Here is an 18,493-nt window from a genome sequence, read left to right on the forward strand (position 1 = left end):
CCCGGAGTCCAAGTAAACATCGTTTATAAATAGATTATAGACCCGTTAACCTAGCAGCAACAAGAGCTCATGAACAAAAAGAAAAACCTATAAGCGAAACCAAGGGCGCTCCTTAAGTTGAATTAGGCTGTCGCTCAACCACTGTGTCCTCCACAGAGAATTTCAGAAGGTATGCATAATATTAATTTTTGTTTTATTATTTTCTAAAGACAGTTTAATCTTCATTGTTTACTTATAAATTCCAAAAATTTATTCCTTAAATAAAATAAGAATAATAATCATCTACTACAAATTTTGTTTTTGTTCTTTTCGATCATAATTTTGACAATCGTTTTGTTGTTTGCTTGGTTGCGCTTGTTTGCGTGCTTTCTACTAGATTTTTAATTTAATAACACTTATTTAGATTCTAATAATCAAGGGATTAATTTGTTGGTACGTAATTGATTTTGTTTTAGAGCCAAAAATCATTAGGCAATCATTTTTTTTTCTTTAATACGTACAGAGTTAAGAGACGTATTAGACAGTGGTTATAAATATTATTAATTGACATAGTATTTTCCTTTTAGGAAACAATGATTCTAGCACTTGGACTCTCTTCCTTTTTATTTTTGTTATTTTTTTTATGAATTTCTGTTTTACATGATATCAATGGATTGTATTTCTGTTTTTTAAAGTTTTGAATGAATTTGTACTTAAATTGTCAATGTTTAAGGAATATTGATTGCCTGAAATATTATTCCTTTTGAAGGCAATAGGACAACTTTTATTGATTGAAAGTATTTTAAATCGGGGATGCAACATATAATAAGACTCAAAAATTTAATTATTTTGATTTCCTGAAATATTGTTCATTAGGTTTCTTAGAAGCCAAACAGATTAGGGATTTTTTTTAGACACTTGATTAGGTATAAAAGATTACCGTATTACCATGTTAAAAATCATTATGACAATATATATATATTGTTATTTTTTGAAGGACAAAATTTAGGTTCTTAACTGAAAATTACATTTCTATCTCATGAGAAAAAAAATCTACATGATGAAATCTTAAGAACAAAATTTAAGGAATAGCACCTAAATATTGTACTTGAGTCTTACCGTATCGATATTTGCGAGAATATACTGTGTATATATATATATATATTTTATGAAAGAATATACTGTATAATTACTAGTTAACAATTTAACCAATTTATAACATAAGTGTTAATGTTTGGACCCGTACTATTATATTTAGAAAAGATCTTGAGTTTCCTAACTCAAACTTTTATTTTATTTTGATAATAATTCAACCTTTTATTTTGAGTTAGAATAAGATATGGATGAAGAATATTTAAATAAGACTGCCAAACCAAATTTCCTTTTTTTATTGGACTCGAGTTTTTCATCTTTTAATATTAAAATTTGCTTTTTTTCGCTTCTACACAGGCTTGGAAATGGAAGCTACAAAGCATCCTCATATTATTCCTCAGTCATATCCTTGGCTTGTAATTGCCGATGGGAAAAATCTAGAAAGGCAAACTTTGGTTAACATATCAAACAATCATTTTGACTCAGGGACAATTCCTGAGATGCATAATAAATCAATATGCACTAGCTCAAAGGAATGGTTGGTGTTGAAAGATATTGACTCAATGGATCTTTGCCTCTTGAGTCTTACATCCAAAGAGGTGGTGAAGCTCCCACGGTTGCAACTCCCACAATTCGATTTTATTAACGATTCGTATATTTGTATTCTATCCTCACCACCAAGTGAATCCAACCATGATTGTTATGTAATGTTCATTGATCGTTCGACATGCAAATTCTATTTTTGTCAACCTGGAGATAAGGAATTTAGTGAACAAGTGTTTGAATTTGATTTGGATGATAGGTTGAAGAGCATAACTGCAGCAACGATGTTTAGAGAGAAGGTTTACTTCTTGACATGGTTTTCAGGACAACCTCCTATTTATGAATTGTTTACTGCTGAATTTGTGGGTTCAAATCTTCATTTCACAAAGTTTACAAGGGAGAACTTTCCTAGATCGCCACCTTCCAGAGGCCAAACCAATGATTATCTTGTTGAATGTGGTGGTAAGCTTTTATGGATTCATAAGATGTGGGGTGGATGGAATCTCACGAAGATTCTTGGTTTTCTTATTTTTCAACTGGAATTTTCAAGTCGAGTGTGGGTGCAAGTGAACAACATAGGAGGCTGGACTGTTTTTCTTTCTCGATATCATGGTATGGAGCATAAGGCTATATCTTGTTTTGCAACAGAAAAGGGAATCAGACAGAACTCAATCTATTTTACAAAGTCCTTTGATAGGTTGATTTATGTTTTTGATCTAGAAGATCGTAGTATTTCAAAGTCATTGTCTTGTCCCATTGTAGGCAAATATAATTCACGACTTGATTGGGTTATGGTTCCCAATACAAAGCCATAAGATCAATGTTATATTTTGGTTATTTCATTATTATTTAAAACTTTTTTTTCCTATTTTTGTTTCTTTAAGTCATTGAAGTTGCAAGAATATAAATTAAATGATCAAAATCATTCAGTCTTATAAAACAATATTATTCAAGAAAAAAAAATGTAATAATTTAATATCTTATAATTTATGTGCTAGGTCATTTTCTTTTCCAATAGAAATGGCATTAGTAGAAAATTAGTAAGAGGAAATTAGCAAATTAAAAATGAATATGCATTTGCTTTGAGGCTTCATGTTTCACAACCCAATTAAAGGCCAGTTTGCTTTGACAGAGGGATTTGGGTAACTATATAACATTCTAGAATGAGAAAATGGGCATTTGTTCCTAATTTACAAACTATGCAGTAAAATGCCCATATTTTGAAACTATTTAGCAAAATGTTCATGTTTTTTAAATTTGATTTTAACAAAATTGAGTTATAGATGGAACTTGATATTAGCAATGTTGAGTTCTATGCATATTTTGCCACTAATATAGAACAAACCGCCATGGCTTTTCTGGAGTTCCAAGTACGGCTAAAATCGCGCAAGACAAAAGGACGGAAATCATTTGAGTGACAAAGTTGGAATTGCATTAAATTTATTAGGCTAAAGTGAAACGTCCTTCTGAGCAATAATTATGGCATTGCCACAAGGTACCCTAATTTGCCGTTTATAGTAATTTTTGTTTCCTTAATAACTTTTTGCTCAAAAATCAGAATAAGGTCCCTCTTATTTTGAGACAACCCTTAGAATCAGTAGTTTATGATTCTGTATTAAACTCAAAATATTCATTTTTGATAAATTTCAGTAATTTGTCACTTAATTGTGTAATTAATGTGAATTAGGGTTTTAGACGTTTTTCTTAGTACTTATATGTTTTATAAAGGTCCTTCTACGCTACCCTCAGTTTTTTTTACCCACCTTAGATCTTAACTGTAGATTTTAAGTGTTTTGATATTGACAGTTTATTTAATGTTAGTGCTATACGGGTTACAGGTTTAGCAGGTCAGGTATAAAAACCAAAAAAAAAAAAAAAAAAGAAGAGAAAAATCAGTTTGGGTTTGTTCTCTAATCTAATCTGGTTTTAGAAGCGTGCACAGACAGACCATCCTATTTTCGCCGTGGGTCTTGAGTTTTGATAACCTGCATATAGAAGACAAAAATTGTCCACAACAAACGATCCTAAGGCCAAATCACACTATTGTGGACCTTGCAACCACTAAGCAATCTCACCCTGTAGTATATTTTCAAAACCCACCCAGAACTTCTAGATCTAACAACTTTTCTATCACTGTGTGTATTGTATCTATGAAAAGAGGGGGGGGGGGGGGAAGACAATCATAGAGCAAGAAAGATTAAATGCAAATTACTTGCTCCTTCAGTTACCATTTCCCTTTTCTTTTTACTTTTAGAGTTTGTAAGAAATTAATCTTGTTACTGCAAAGGATTCTGGGATAACTCTGGAGTTAAAAATCGTGATAGCAATTCAACCTTTTAGACTTTGGTGATGCATAAAGTTTAATTAAAAGGAACCTGAATGCCATATAGTCATGGTCCTGCCTTTTGTCATTCCTGCTTGTGTGCATGTGATGGATATTTTGCCTAGTTTAAGGGAACTGGTCAATTTTATGTCAGTAGAACTATAAAACTTTATCAGTACTTTGGGCCACCTACAAGCATACACAGGTTTAGCAAAAAAATATCAGATAAAGGTATTTCGGGCGGTCTAAAGGGATTTTGTCTTGGTATCCTGTACTTGCTAGAACGGTGCAGGATTGGGAAATGACTTTCATATTAGGCCTTTTTAAAGCTCATACTGTGGGTTTGGCTTCACACCAATAACACAATTTTTTTTTTTATGGGTTGGCTTATTGCAGAAACTGATTTTCCTCTTGCACTACGAAATCTGATTTCCTGACAACAATTTTAACTACAATAGTGAGCTTGGTTGTGAACAGATAAATACAGTTGAATAGAAAATTAGCACAATTATGGCGATTTTATTGTTTCATTAAAAGCAGATGACAAATTATTGTTAATGCATGATATACTTCCATTAAGTCCTTTTGATTTCCAATTCTTTTCCTCGTATTTTCTAAGGGAACCTGTCAATTTGTCAAACAAATTGACGAAATCTGAGTGTTCGGGGGCTATGGGCGTGACGGCGATGACTCGCTTCTAACAGTGACTACTGGATGAAGGCGAGAGCAGCGGAAGAACGCCGGAGATGTCCATAGGAACCAAAAAATCAAAGGAAAGGCTTTGATACCATGTGCAGGAAAGGCTCTGATACCAAAAAATCAGTTGTAGTAGCTGGTGTGGATGTGCAGGATCCCCGGACGGGTCAAGTGCTTGGGACAATCTGTAAGGTTGGTCGCATGTTTGAGGTTCATGACTTGAAGATTCCTTCACAAGTTATTTCTGCAACTACTACTACTGCCACCCTCTCACCTGATCTATGGTATGCTCATCTTAGTTATCCATCTTTATCTCGTCTTCTGTTGTTAATTTCTCAAGGTCATTTAGGTTCAATTCAGTTTCAAAATTTTGATTGTACTTCCTGTCATTTTGGCAAACAAACTAAATTGCCCTTTAATAATAATGACTCCTTTTCTTCTGCACCTTTTAATCTTATACATTCTGATATTTGGGGTCCTGCACCTATTCCCACTGAGGGGGGATTTAGATATTTTGTCATATTTATGGATGATTTTTCTCGATATACTTGGATTTATCTGCTTCACCATAGGTCTGAACTTATGTCTATTTACCAAACATTTCATAAAATGATTGAAACACAGTTTAATCGCACCGTTAAAGTCTTTCGATCAGATAATGCTCAAGAATATAATGATAAATCTTTCTTATCCTTTTTAGACAGTCATGGTACCCTTCCTTAGCGGTCTTGTCCTTACACCTCTCAACAAAATGGTCGTGCAGAACGAAAACATCGTCACATTCTTGATGCTATCCTCACCCTTCTCATTTCTGCCTTTCTTCCTAAGCGCTTTTGGGGTAAGGCTGCACTCACTGCTGTGTACACCATTAATCGTATTTCTTCACCAACTACACATAACAAATCTCCATTCGAGCTTCTCTATGGTCAAACTCCTGACTACTCCTCTCTTTAAGTTTTTGGTTATGCTTGCTTTATCTCTCTTCCTCCTCATGAACGAACAAAGCTCTAGCCTCGTGCTCGTCTCTGTTATTTCCTTGGTTATGGTGTATCTCAAAAGGGGTTTCGCTGCTATGATCTCATTTCTCGTCGCCTTCGTGTCTCCTGTCATGTTGAGTTTTGGAAACATCGTCCTTCCACAAATCTTCAGCAGTTTCCTACATCCTCTCCCTCAAAGTCTTCCATTTTTTCTAATCTTTTCCCCCCTCTCTATCCTAAATTTGTTGAGGATTCTTTGACATCGGCTGTCTCTCCAGACAACTCATCTCCGGTTCTGTCCCCGGCATATGACCTGCTTGTCTTGGATATTGTGACACCACCCTCTCCTGAGCCTCCTATTGGTCCTAAACTTCGTCGTTCCACTCAGGTAAGCATTCCTCCCCCTTATCTCACTGATTATCACTGCTCTTTTACTCTTGCAATCCTCTATGAACCTCACACCTATCGTGAGACCCATACTAACCCTCTTTGGCAGCAAGCTATGAACGAAGAACTAGATACCTTCATAAGAATCACACTTGGGATATGGTTGATTTGCCTCCTGGTCAATCTGTAGTAGGTTGTAGGTTGGTTTATAAGATCAAGACCAAGGCTGATGGATCTGTTGAACGGTACAAGGCTTGCCTAGTTGCCAAGGGCTTTACTCAGGAGTATGGCATTGACTATGAGGAAACATTTGCTCTTGTTGCTCGCCTTACATCTGTCAGATGTCTCATTGATGTGGCTGCTGTTCGTTGTTGGCCTCTTTATCAAATGGATGTGAAGAATGCTTTCCTTAATGAAGACCTCCAAGAAGAAGTATACATGCAACCACCCTCTGACTATCCATACTCAGGCAGTCAAGTTTTTTGCCTTCGCCGTGCTCTTTATGGCCTTAAGCAGGCTCCTCAAGCTTGGTTTGAAAAATTTAGCTCAGTTGTTGCTCAGCAGGGTTTCACTTCGAGTCCTCATGACACCGCTCTCTTTGTCCGAAGATCCTCTACTGGTATCACTCTTATTCTTATTTATGTTGATGATATGACTATTACTGGAGATGATTTTGCAGGTATCTGCTCTCTTCAACACTTCCTTAGTCAATATTTTGAGATGAAAGATCTGGACACTCTCAATTATTTTCTTGGGCTTAAGGTTACCTCATCTTCTGATGGATATTATCTTTCCCAAGCTAAATATGCTTCTGATCTTCTCCCCAAAGCTGGTATCACCGACAACAAAACTGTTTCCACTCCATTAGAATACAATACAAAGCTCACACCCTTGGATGGTGAACCTGTATCCGATGCTACTTGCTATCGTCAGTTAGTTGGTAGTCTAATCTATCTCACTGTTACTCGTCCAGATATTTCACATGTCGTGGGTATGGTTAGTAAGTTCATGGATGCCCCTCGTTCTGTTCACTATACTGTTGTTCTTTGGATTCTCCGATATGTCAAGGGCACACTTTAACATGGTCTACACTACTCCTCTCGGTTTTCTCTTGAGCTTCTTGCTTATTCAGATGCGGATTGGGCAGGTGATCCGACTAATCGATGCTCTATCACAGGTTTCTGTTTTCTATTGGGTACTTCTCTTGTCTCGTGACATAGCAAGAAACAGGATGTTGTTTCCCGTTTTAGTACTGAGGCTGAGTATCGTGCCCTTGCCGACACCACCTGCGAGCTTGTCTGGCTTTGCTAGCTCTTGGCTGACATGGATGCTCCACAGCCTACTGCTACTCCTCTTTATTGTGACAATCATAGTGCTATCTACATTGCTCATAATGATGTCTTCCACGAACGCACCAAGCACATTGAGATCGACTGCCACATCACTCGCCAGCATCTCAAGAAAGGCAATCTCAAGTTGTTCTCCATCTCCTCTGCTGACCAGCCTGCTGATATTTTCACCAAGTCTCACCCACTTGGTCATCTTCGAGATCTTATATCCAAATTTCAGTTGGCTTCCTCCTTGCCACTTCGAGTTTGAGGGGGGATATTAGTGTATAGATTAGGCTAGATTAGCCCATTGGGCTTAGCCCAGTATACCTTACTTGTACTGTACTCATATTACTTGTACTACACATATACCTAGTCTATATAAGGCTCTCGTTGATACATTATTTTGTACACATTAATATACATACTATTCAGTCTTTCTCTCACTTTATATTGTTAACAGACTAATAGACTTCTAGTACAAGTAGGAGATTTGGCTTACACACAAAGTAGAATTAAGCTTGGGCCTATGCTAATAATGTTAGTGTATAGATTAGGCTAGATTAGCCCATTGGGATTAGTCCAGTATACCTTACTTGTATTGCACTCATATTACTTGTACTACACACATACCTAGCTTATATAAGGCTCTCTTTGATACATTATTTTGTACACATTAATATACAGACTATTCAGCATTTCTCTCGCTCTAATACCATGTTAACAATATAAAGTAAGAGAAAGACTGAATAGTCTGTATATTAATGTGTACAAAATAATATATCAAAGAGAGTTTTATAGAGGATAGATATGTATGCAGTACAAGTAATATGAGTGCAGTACAAATAAGGTATATTGGGCTAAGCCCAATGGGCTAATCTGGCCTAATCTATACACTAACAATAACCTTTAGCTGGCTCCCGTCTTCAAAGTCCTTTTAAATGTCATCTTCTTCTGTCTACAAGGAGAGACCTATTTTGTTTTCTTGTCAAACAAGATAGAAGCCAGTAAAGAAAACCTGCAGAAAAGAAGCCAAAAACCAAGCATTGTTGTATATGAGAACAAGATTGTCCGGAATTGAAGATAGAATTCCAACATTTTGCAAGAACCCTGGAACCACTTGCAAAATCCCTACGATCAAAGCTACTATTGCTGCCAAATCATAGCCTCCGGAATAATAGTAAGCCCCATAAGGACTCAATGTGTACAGGTCCTTGATACTCAAATTTGTGCGGTGGACAACATAGTACTCAGTTAAAATTATGCTCCCTAATCGGACCCAACAATGCAAAGAGTCCAACTAGCCAGGTGTAAACAAAGCTCTCACTTGGTCTGAGAAGTCTCCTCAAGGCTGAAAAGCAATCCCAAGCAATGCTGTTAGAATAGATCCTCTTTTGAAGGTGAATTCTGAGGGACTGAGGTTGACAAGTGCATTGGCAGGTGCACAACATTGGTTGTAATGGTGGCCAAGCTAATCCCAACAATAGCTAGGATTATAGTTCAGAATCCTCCTATTTGTCCCAGAAGTTGAATTGGGTTGGAGATAACTCGGCCAAATATTACTTTGGTAGAGCAGGTCACGGCTAGGCCAACAAATGTAAACTGAACCGTATACATTTTAGAAAGTATTATAGAAAAGTAAATTACAATATACATTTTACTTTCTATAATTTATGAAATGTATTTTTAATAAATATGCCAAACACTACCTTAATGAATCATGAGACCATTTTTTTTACTAGCGTGGATATTCAGAAGAATCAGAACCCTTCACAGTAACTGACTAATCCACCCAAAACGATATTTGTCCTCCAATGTTCTTTCCCTATTTAGCTATTCTTCTATCACTTCAAATTTACTTATACTGAACAGACTGTAATTGTTTTGACCCAATACAGCTAAAGCTAGTCAATTTTGTTAGGCTTGTTGTAACACCCCGGCCCAATTTTATAATTAAACTATATGTTTAAGTGGTTAATTACTATTTTAATCCACTTTCTTTTTATAATTAATATAAGAGTATTGATCAGCATATTATTTTATAATATCTTTGAATAAGAATGTAAAGATCATAAATTATTGAATGGTTAATTTTATTATGTATATATATACTAAGAATGGTCAAAGCTATATTAAATCATTAAGTTATGAGATATATATATATATATATATAGTTGTTGGACTATATTAAGTGACTAAGTTATGATATATATATATATATATATATTTAGTATGATGCATGGTTGGTGTTGTAAATAGGCATATGATGCATGAGTTGTGATAGTAGAAGTTCCACTCACTTGCAACCAATGAGAATTCAACACATGTAAAGCCAAAGTTTCATGCATCTTGACAAGCCAAAGACCAAGACTTGGTGGCCATGCAATCACCAAGTTCCACCTCATTTTTTTCCTTGACTTTTCAATGTAATTAGAACATGCAAGAAACTCACTTCCTCTCATTTCCCACGGGTCACACAAATCTGAAGTTTCACCTCACTTTTCTCTCTTTTCTCTTAAGGAAAGTGCTAGGAAGCTTCCTTGAGTCTTCTCTCAAGTCCACGGGTTCACACACTCAAAAGGAAGACAAAAGTCTTCTCCCTTATCTTATTTTCTTTGGCTGCCCCAGAGGTCCAGCAGCTCCTTATCTTCTTTCTCCCTTCCTTTTTCTTTGTTCTTGGTTTTTCTTCTCTCTTTGCTCTTGCACGGCAGCATCTCTCCCTCACTCTCACACCAAAAATCATAGATATCTCTCTAAGAAGAAATTAAGAGCCTAAACACTAGGGTTTCATCTTCAAAGTGTGTGGGTAAGTAAATTAAACCTCATATGTTTTTGGGTGTTTTGATAGTATAATTGTTTTGTTTATTTTCCTTCTTTGTTCTCTGTTCTGATTTTAAAAGATGAACTTATGATTCTGTTTTAGTGACTTGAAAGTTTGATGATATTTGGTCTATTGGATGATTATTTAGGTATTTTAATATGTTTATTATAGGAATAAAAATACCTAAGTGATATGAAGGCCAATTTCTATTTGTTGATGATTTTAGAAAGAATATGTACTGAAGCTGTCTCTGTGACAGATTTGAGGTTTACAACAAGAAAATTCTGTATTAAATCATATTTTGTGAATTAGGATGCTACGAATAGTTTGTATGAACCCTAAGACACGTATGGTTGTTGTGGAAGTGGTTTCACAACATTTGGATGAATAGAAAAATAATTATTTACTTTATAATTTGCATGATTTTCTGCCAGGACAGAATTGAACACGTTGGCTTGTATGATTTTTAATAAATCATAATTTTATTCTTTGACTATGAAATTTTTATGGTATATACTGGACATACAGGGGAATTGCTCTGTAAAACTTCATGAGGTTTGGATGTGAATTGGTTGTCCATTTGTATTTTATAAGTAAAGTATAAGTTGCTGGAATGAAACAGTGAACAGCAAGGGACATGCCTAACTTTGAGGATTTAATTCTAGAGTTAGGGTAAATGATTTGAGCTATAATTTATTCTGCTCATCATATGATATGTCTAAATCATAGAGTGATTTTTGTATAACTTGGTTCAAGGTTTTAGTACTCAAAGAAGGGGTTCTAAACCATTCAACGGTTGTATTTATGAAGCTGTTTTACTGAACATGCTGTATGTTTCCTTAAGTGTGTTTATGGTTACATGACAATGCTTAAAAGAGTTTATGTTTATACATGCATTGTTGCCCTAAGCTCAAAGCACCTTTTTAAATGAAGTTGGCTGTTATGAGAGTAATGTGAGAATGTTGGTTTTTATGATTTAATACATCATGTTGTATGATGAATGAATTTTTGTGTTTGTGGGAACCTCGTTGAGGTGGGATTAGGATTTCCTTAATTTTAAGAGATAGGCTTTGAGATGAATGTGTAAGTTTATGATGAGGAAGTTATGGATAGTAATAAGTTTTGATTTCGTTTAGGTGTTACCAGCCGCCGGGTCTAAGCTCCTTCGACTTTAGGCTCTCGGTTCCTCTGCTATCAGGTAAGGGATAAGTTATATGAGCGTTTGGTAAGTCATGAGGTTATTTTAAAGTATATTATGCATTAAAATGTTTTATTAAGATATGGCATGTAAGCATTATCAGATAAAGATATGTTCGTGAGTTTTTGAAACTTTATGTATATGATTTAACCATATTGATGCTATTACTAATTTCACGAACATGATGAAGAAAACAATGGAAATGCTTTTATTATGAAATGTTATACAAAATACAAAATTTCAGTATGATGTAATGTATGAAATGTTTTTGGGTTATGTCCTCTGGTGATCTGAACTCGGTCAGTAGGGGTTAATTACTGGTTTTCCATGGAAAAATGTTATATGTTTGGCCATTTAAAGTAGAGGAAATGGGGCTGCCCGTAACTCTAGGCCATTTAAAGTAGAGGAAATGGGGTTGCCCATAACTCTAAGGCCTTCTCCCCAATGTGTACGGATGGCGGGGAGGAACAAAACCTGGAGGGGATGTGCCATCAGCGCTCCCAAAGGGGACAATATCATACACACGAGGGCACCCAAATGTGATGAGGCCTTCTCTGTACAGATTTATCAGATATGGACTAACCAATGTGTATTTATGAACAGCTATATTATGTTATCAATCATGAGAGAATAATTATGTTTAAATGCATTATGAAAAGTTAAAAGCTCTCATGAAAAGAAGAAGTTTATGATGAAAAGAAAGCTGTTCATTAAAGGTAAAAGTTCCTGAAGTTCTGTTGTGCTATAAAGATAAAGTTTCTAATGAAAGTACAAGTTTATATTAAGAAGTTATCAGATATCTATTTTTCCTATAAAACGTTAAGTTTTATGATTATGAAAGTTATAATATCTTATAAGAAGAAGTTTACGAAGGAAAGTTTTATTATTGTTTAAGATGCTTCCAGTTTAAGACAAAGTTACCGATTATCTGATTTAAGTTAAAATGATTATTTTGTAATGAAAATATGTATGGTGACTTTGTAAGAAATGAAAGAAATTCAATCCGAAAGGTTTTGGTAATATTATTCTGATAAGAAAAGGAGAACGATTATTTACCTATGAAAAGCATACAAGCTATTATTATAAATAGCATAAAATACTATGCATGAAATGATGTTCTCCTATTCGAACGTTGATAAAGTGAAATGAATTGATTTACATGCATCCTTATTAAATTCTCATATATCTTACCTTTACTGAGCTGTGTAGCTCACCCCTTTCACCCTATTAATTTCAGTTAGCAGGTTTTATTTTGGAGCAGAGGGAGCCTTAGTCGAGTTTTGGAAGGAGCTGGTTTAGTTTTATATGTATAGATCCTAAATTAGTATTTGATGTTTAGTTTTGTGATATTGTGTATTTTAGGATCTAATGAAAGTTGTACCTTAAGATATGTATTATGTGAAAGTATGAAATTTGAAAAACTGGAGGATTACATTATATTTTGAGTACAGTGTAGATGCTCTGAATGTCAAGTGAAAATTTATATCATTTAAGTAGAGAAACAAGAATGAAAATAAAGAGGGAAGCTTTTGTAAAAGCTTTTCTGAAAGTTTTTTTAAAAGTTAAGTTGGTTCTTGTTAATATCAGGTTTAGGCTTGATATTAGCATGCCGGTCATGGTCACAAATCCGGAAATCAGGTTTGGGGCGTGACACTTGTGCGGTGCTTTCCCAACACGAGTCTAATGTGTAAGTTAGGCTGCTTTTGAATAGTAGAAGAAGGCTTGGGCTGCTAGTTGATCAAATTTGATAGTAACATTACGATGAAGGTGATATTTTTGTTTGCTTTTTGGGCTTCATTTTTTGCCATCAATCACCGTCTTAAACAAGCCCAACGGCTCTCTTCTTGGATCTTTAATGTTTTTTTTTTAATATAATTTCTATTCCAACATAACTTAAGTGTATATGTATGTGAAACTCTCTCCTAAAAACTTGAACTCTGATTTTTGTTTTTCACACTCTATAAGCGCTTATACTTATGGAGTGACCATCACACCAAAAATTCACGGTGGTGAATCTTTAATGTTTATCCCTTCGCTTTTTGACATGAGCTCAGCCATGTCACATTTTTGAAAAATACTATTAAAGTTGGATTGGTTTCGGTGCATGCATGGCCGTCAAAAGACAACAGTGAGTAAGTTATATCTCGTCAGCTAATTCAATGAACCTCATCTACTTTGTTCAACAAAATATCACCACCCCACTCCAAGCCGAGTCAAAGCTTAAGAATTATAAAAAGCTTTTTATACCTCCCAAATTACCTTTATTCGACATTCATGTAAAATTAATAATTTAAAAAGAAATAGGGTAAAATATCATTTTCGTCCCTAAACTATCACAAAAGTTCGTTTTTCGTCCCTAAACTTTCAAAAGTTCGTTTTTCGTCCCTGAACTATCACAAAAGTTTGTTTTTCGTCCCTAAACTTTCAAAAGTTCTATTTTCGTCCCTAAACTTTTCCAAATGTATTGATTTCCTAGGTTTATAGTGTTTTGAGTAAGTTTTGATGTGAATGCTCTTTAACTAATTCCCACTCTTACTATTAATGACTTTCTGTTAACTTTGTGTCCGCTTGAGAATAGCTTATTTAGCAAAATTAAAAACTTTTTACAAAAAGTATGGTAGATAAAGGTAAAAATTAGCTAAATAGTATAGTAAGACTCATGAATAGTACCAAAAAGTGTAGTGGGACTCAAGAATAGTAGCAAAAATAAGTTGAAACTGTAAATAAGCTGAAATTTTCAACTTGTCCCAAATGTATACTCAATTGATATCATTTATAAATAATTTAGATTTGAATTCCACCAACATAAGAAATTTATTGATATTTTGCATGTAAGAGCACTCACATAAGTGAATATATAATAGAAAAATGTATAAAATTTACATAGTTTGTCTAAAAATACTCACATCAATTTATGTATAATTGTGTAAATTTACAGGTTTGCTATAACATTGTAAATTTACACTGACATTATTTATTTTGCATTTAATTATTTATTCTTTCTTTACGAATTCCAAAGATTAAAAAAAAAAAGAGTAGATGATAATTGTTGTGTAAAGAAGGATAAAAATTTTAAAAATAAGACATTTTAATAAAATATAATATAAAATAAATAATTTAAAGTAAGATGTTTTAAAAAGTGATTATATGCGGAAAAAAAAAAAGTTTTTATACTAAAATGGATAAGCTAATGAGAATGTTCTAACGAATTTATTAAAGACATGAGTCCTCCTTATAAAAGCCCAGCCCAAAAGCTTGACCCTTCCCTAACATATCAAAATTACCAATTTCAGTTCAAGCTTGAAACTCCAACCAAAACAGTGAAAAGTGAGAAAAAAAAAAAGAAGGTTCAAGTTGGGAACTCCAACCGAGGGCATGCCTAGACATCCTGCCAGCAAGAGAAAATTTGGTTCACCAGAAAATTATCAAAGATGGTGTAAGTGATCTCTGTAAGCAAGGATTGGAATCAGTTCTCCATGTTTTGTGGGAGTGTAGGGTAGCTAGAGATGTTTGGGCGGGTAGCAAGGGACGATTTCAAAAGTGTGTGGGTGGCCAAGCTGATTTTATTCAACTATTTGATGAATTGACGGACAAGTTGACAAGTAAAGAGCTCGAAATTTTCTAGGTTCAGTGCTGGATCATTTGGAACCAAAGAAACTCTGTTTTACATAAATGGTAGCAAAAATAAGCTAAAATTTCAAATAAGCTAAAATTTTCAGTTTGTCCCAAACATACACTCAATTGATATCATTTATAAATAATTTAGATTTGAATTCCACCAACATAAGAAATTCATTGATATTTTGCGTGTAAGAGCACTCACATAAGTGAGTATATAATAGAAAAATGTATAAAATTTACACAGTTTGTTAAAAAATACTCACATCAATTTATGTATATTTGTGTAAATTTACAGGTTTGCTATAACCTTTTAAATTTACATTGAAACTATTTATTTTGCATTTAATTTTTTATTCTTTCTTTACGAATTCCAAAGATTAAAAAAAAGAAAAAAGAGTAGATGATAATTGTTGTGTGTAAAGGATACAAATTTTAAAAATAAGACATTTTAATAAAATGTAATATAAAATAAATAATTTAACATAAGATGTTTTAAAAAGTGATTACATGCGGAAAAAAACTTGTACTAAAATGGATGAGCTGATGGGAATGTTCTAACGAATTTATTAAAGACATGAGCCCTCCTTATAAAACCCCAACCCAAAAGCTTCACCCTTCCCTAACATATCAAATTACCAATTTCAATTCAAGCTTGAAACTCCAACCAAAACAGTGAAAAGTGAAAAAAATAAAATAAAAAAGAAGGTTCAAGTTGGGAACTCCAACCGAGGGCATGCCAGGACATCCTACCAACAAGAGAAAATTTGTTTCGCCGAAAAATTATCGAAGACAGTGTATGTGATCTCTATAAGCAAGGATCGAAATCAATACTCCATGTTTTGTGGGAGTGTAGGGTAGCTAGAGATGTTTGGGTGGGCAGCAAGGGACGATTGCAAAAGTTTGTGGGTGGTCAAGTTGATTCTATTCAACTATTCGATGAATTGACGGGCAAGTTAACGAGTAAAGAGCTCAAAATTTTCCTAGTTCAGTGCTGGATCATTTGGAACCAAAGAAACTCTGTTTTACATGGAGGCATCTTGTAGGATCCATCTCAACTTGTTAAACGAGCCTCGGACCTATTGGAGTATAAGGAAGTGCAAGGGTAGTTGGCTATCTCTACCCATCTCGGTTTAATGTAGTCGTGGGAGCCACCAGTGGGATCAATTGACAAAGTGAATGTTGATGCCGTTGTTTCTCAGACATAAACGCATCAAAAATTGGGGTGGTTGTGCGCAATTTAAGGGGAGAAGTCATGGCGTCTCTAGAAGCCAAAGGACTACCAGTGCAAGATAGTGAGGAAGTTGAAGTGATGGCATGCTGGAAAGTATTAGAGTTTGCTATGGATGCAGGTTTCACAGAATTGGTGCTAGAAGGGGACAATATGCCATGATGAAGTCCATAACATCTACAAGGTCCAATAGATCACGATTGGGTCATATTTATGAGGACATTCAATGTATTGCGACAGGTTTCTAAAGCTTTTCTATCAACATTGTTAAGTGTAGTGCAAATTCAGTGGCCCACTCTTTGGCTAAATTTGTTAGGAATGTAGATGATGAACTAGTTTGGTTGGAAGAATCTCAAAACAATATTCAAAATTTTGTTTATGACACTTATGAAAAAAATTGTTGAAGTTAATTGACTTGAATGATTGTAAGATGTATAATCTTGTGATAGGCCATCTACTATTTTGGATACTTGATGATTCATCAATTTCATTTTACTAATTAGTGGATTAATGTGTTTTTATGTTTAGAGGGAGGGGGAAAGTGAGAGCTGACCCAATTCTAGAATCACCTATGTTCCAAGACTTGATTATAAACATGGCCTAAATGGATTGAACACGAATTTTGACCTCTAATTAACACTTTGTCCAGCCTAATTAGGCAAAACCAACTATTTACAATTTTAAATAGCACTCTTAAGAGTAAGATAAGTTTTTGTTGTTGTTGTTGTTGTGAGAAGAAAGAGCAAGAGAAGTTGACCTCCAACTTTAGATACAACGATACATAAATACCATACTAATACTATGTTGTTATATAGCTTTTGCTTATAAAAACTTATAGGCAATGTTAAGTACACAACATATTTCTTAATCTTTTTAAAATTCCTAGGGATGAAAGTTATGATTGGTGTTCGTAAACTTATTCATTGACAAAGCTTATAAGTTATTTCTTTACCTTGACAAAATGACACATACTAATACTATGTTGTTATATAGCTTTTGCTTATAAAAACTTATAGGCAATGTTAAGTACACAACATATTTCTTAATCTTTTTAAAATTCCTAGGGATGAAAGTTATGATTGGTGTTCGTAAACTTATTCATTGACAAAGCTTATAAGTTATTTCTTTACCTTGACAAAATGACTTGTGTTCTTTATAATTGTATTAGATGCCTTATAATTCAACCTCAGATCTCCTGGATTTATGTTAACTTGCACATCATGTGAACACAACAGATGCCACATAGTTTTTGCAATGGTCTAGGAACCATATATATAGCATCCTCTTATGGAAGGACCTTTTGATCTTACTACCAAAGATATAGGTTCTGAGTTAAGATACGGTCTTGGGAAGATGTTAGGCACCCAAATCCGCCTAACCCTAAGATTCCTCTCATTGTGTCTTATGTCTTAACCCTATTAAAGGCACACTTAATATTGCATCTATATTCACACACACACACACACACATCTAAGCACACAACATGACATCAATCATCCCAAAACCTAATCACTCATCTATCATGGTATATCACAACTTAAGCATACATCTATCTCATTCATCCAAGGCAGAAAGCATATCACAATACAGTAACATCAACAAGGCATTAAAATCAAGCATATCCCAAACATCCAAGCATAGCATCATGGTATTAGCCAAGCATATTCATCATGTTCATAAACCATATCATGCTCATCATCTCAATCAAATGCATGTTCATGCAATTATGCATGATTTATCTCACTTACCTCCTAGCACCACAGCACTTATGTATCAATACATGTTCATGTTTATGTGATTCAACCAAGATATAAACCTTAATCAGTAATTCAACAATCAAAGCATGTGAAACATGTTATTCTACTAACCCTAAGCCTAAACATGTGAAAATTACTCTTAACGAGACTTACACAGAGGATTTAGAACTAAGCAAAACAATCAAAATTGCAATAGCCCTAAATCTGCATTTCTAGGCATGAGTATGCACGCACATACATGAGTATGCGTATGCAAGCCTCTAGTATACATACACATACATAAGTATGTGCATGCATACACGCCCAGAAACACAGTTTCAAAGCAAGCAACAAAATAACAATCAAACAAAACCTAACATGTTTCTAATATAAAACTAAAAAACCTAAACTAACAACAAAAATATCAAAGATAAACAAAACAAAATCTATTCCTAAACATGCATTGGATCTAACAACAAACAAGAGCAACACTTAACACATCAAGACATATTCATCAACATATCAAATCATATCAAGTTTTCAATCAAAACATGATGAAACAAA

At 34.4% G+C, this 18,493-nt stretch overlaps 1 protein-coding gene and 1 long non-coding RNA gene across 3 annotated transcripts; both read left to right on the forward strand.

Annotated features, from left to right (window-relative positions):
- Window positions 1-53: 53 nt before the first annotated feature.
- On the forward strand, window positions 54-2,456 carry LOC111984935 (uncharacterized). The gene is made up of 2 exons (XM_024016553.2): window positions 54-169; window positions 1,429-2,456. The coding sequence occupies exon 2, from the start codon at window positions 1,437-1,439 to the stop codon at window positions 2,427-2,429; it is 993 nt and encodes a 330-aa protein (XP_023872321.1). The 5' UTR covers window positions 54-169; window positions 1,429-1,436; the 3' UTR covers window positions 2,430-2,456.
- Window positions 2,457-9,741: 7,285 nt separating this feature from the next.
- Window positions 9,742-12,893, forward strand: LOC112025128 (uncharacterized). 2 transcript variants are annotated; one of them, XR_002884226.2, is made up of 3 exons: window positions 9,742-10,131; window positions 11,283-11,371; window positions 12,582-12,893. It is a non-coding gene; the product is annotated as an uncharacterized LOC112025128 (long non-coding RNA). The 2 variants fall into 2 exon arrangements; XR_002884225.2 differs by having other exon boundaries at window positions 9,747-10,131; window positions 11,283-11,344.
- The last annotated feature ends 5,600 nt before the right edge of the window (window positions 12,894-18,493 follow it).

Source organism: Quercus suber, unplaced genomic scaffold (assembly GCF_002906115.3).
Source record: "Quercus suber isolate HL8 unplaced genomic scaffold, Cork oak 2.0 scaffold_317, whole genome shotgun sequence".
Lineage (NCBI taxonomy): Eukaryota > Viridiplantae > Streptophyta > Magnoliopsida > Fagales > Fagaceae > Quercus > Quercus suber.

Coding starts and splice junctions, on each gene's coding strand:
- LOC111984935 (XM_024016553.2), top strand. CDS start 1,437: ATGGAAGCTACAAAGCATCCTCATATTATTCCTCAGTCATATCCTTGG.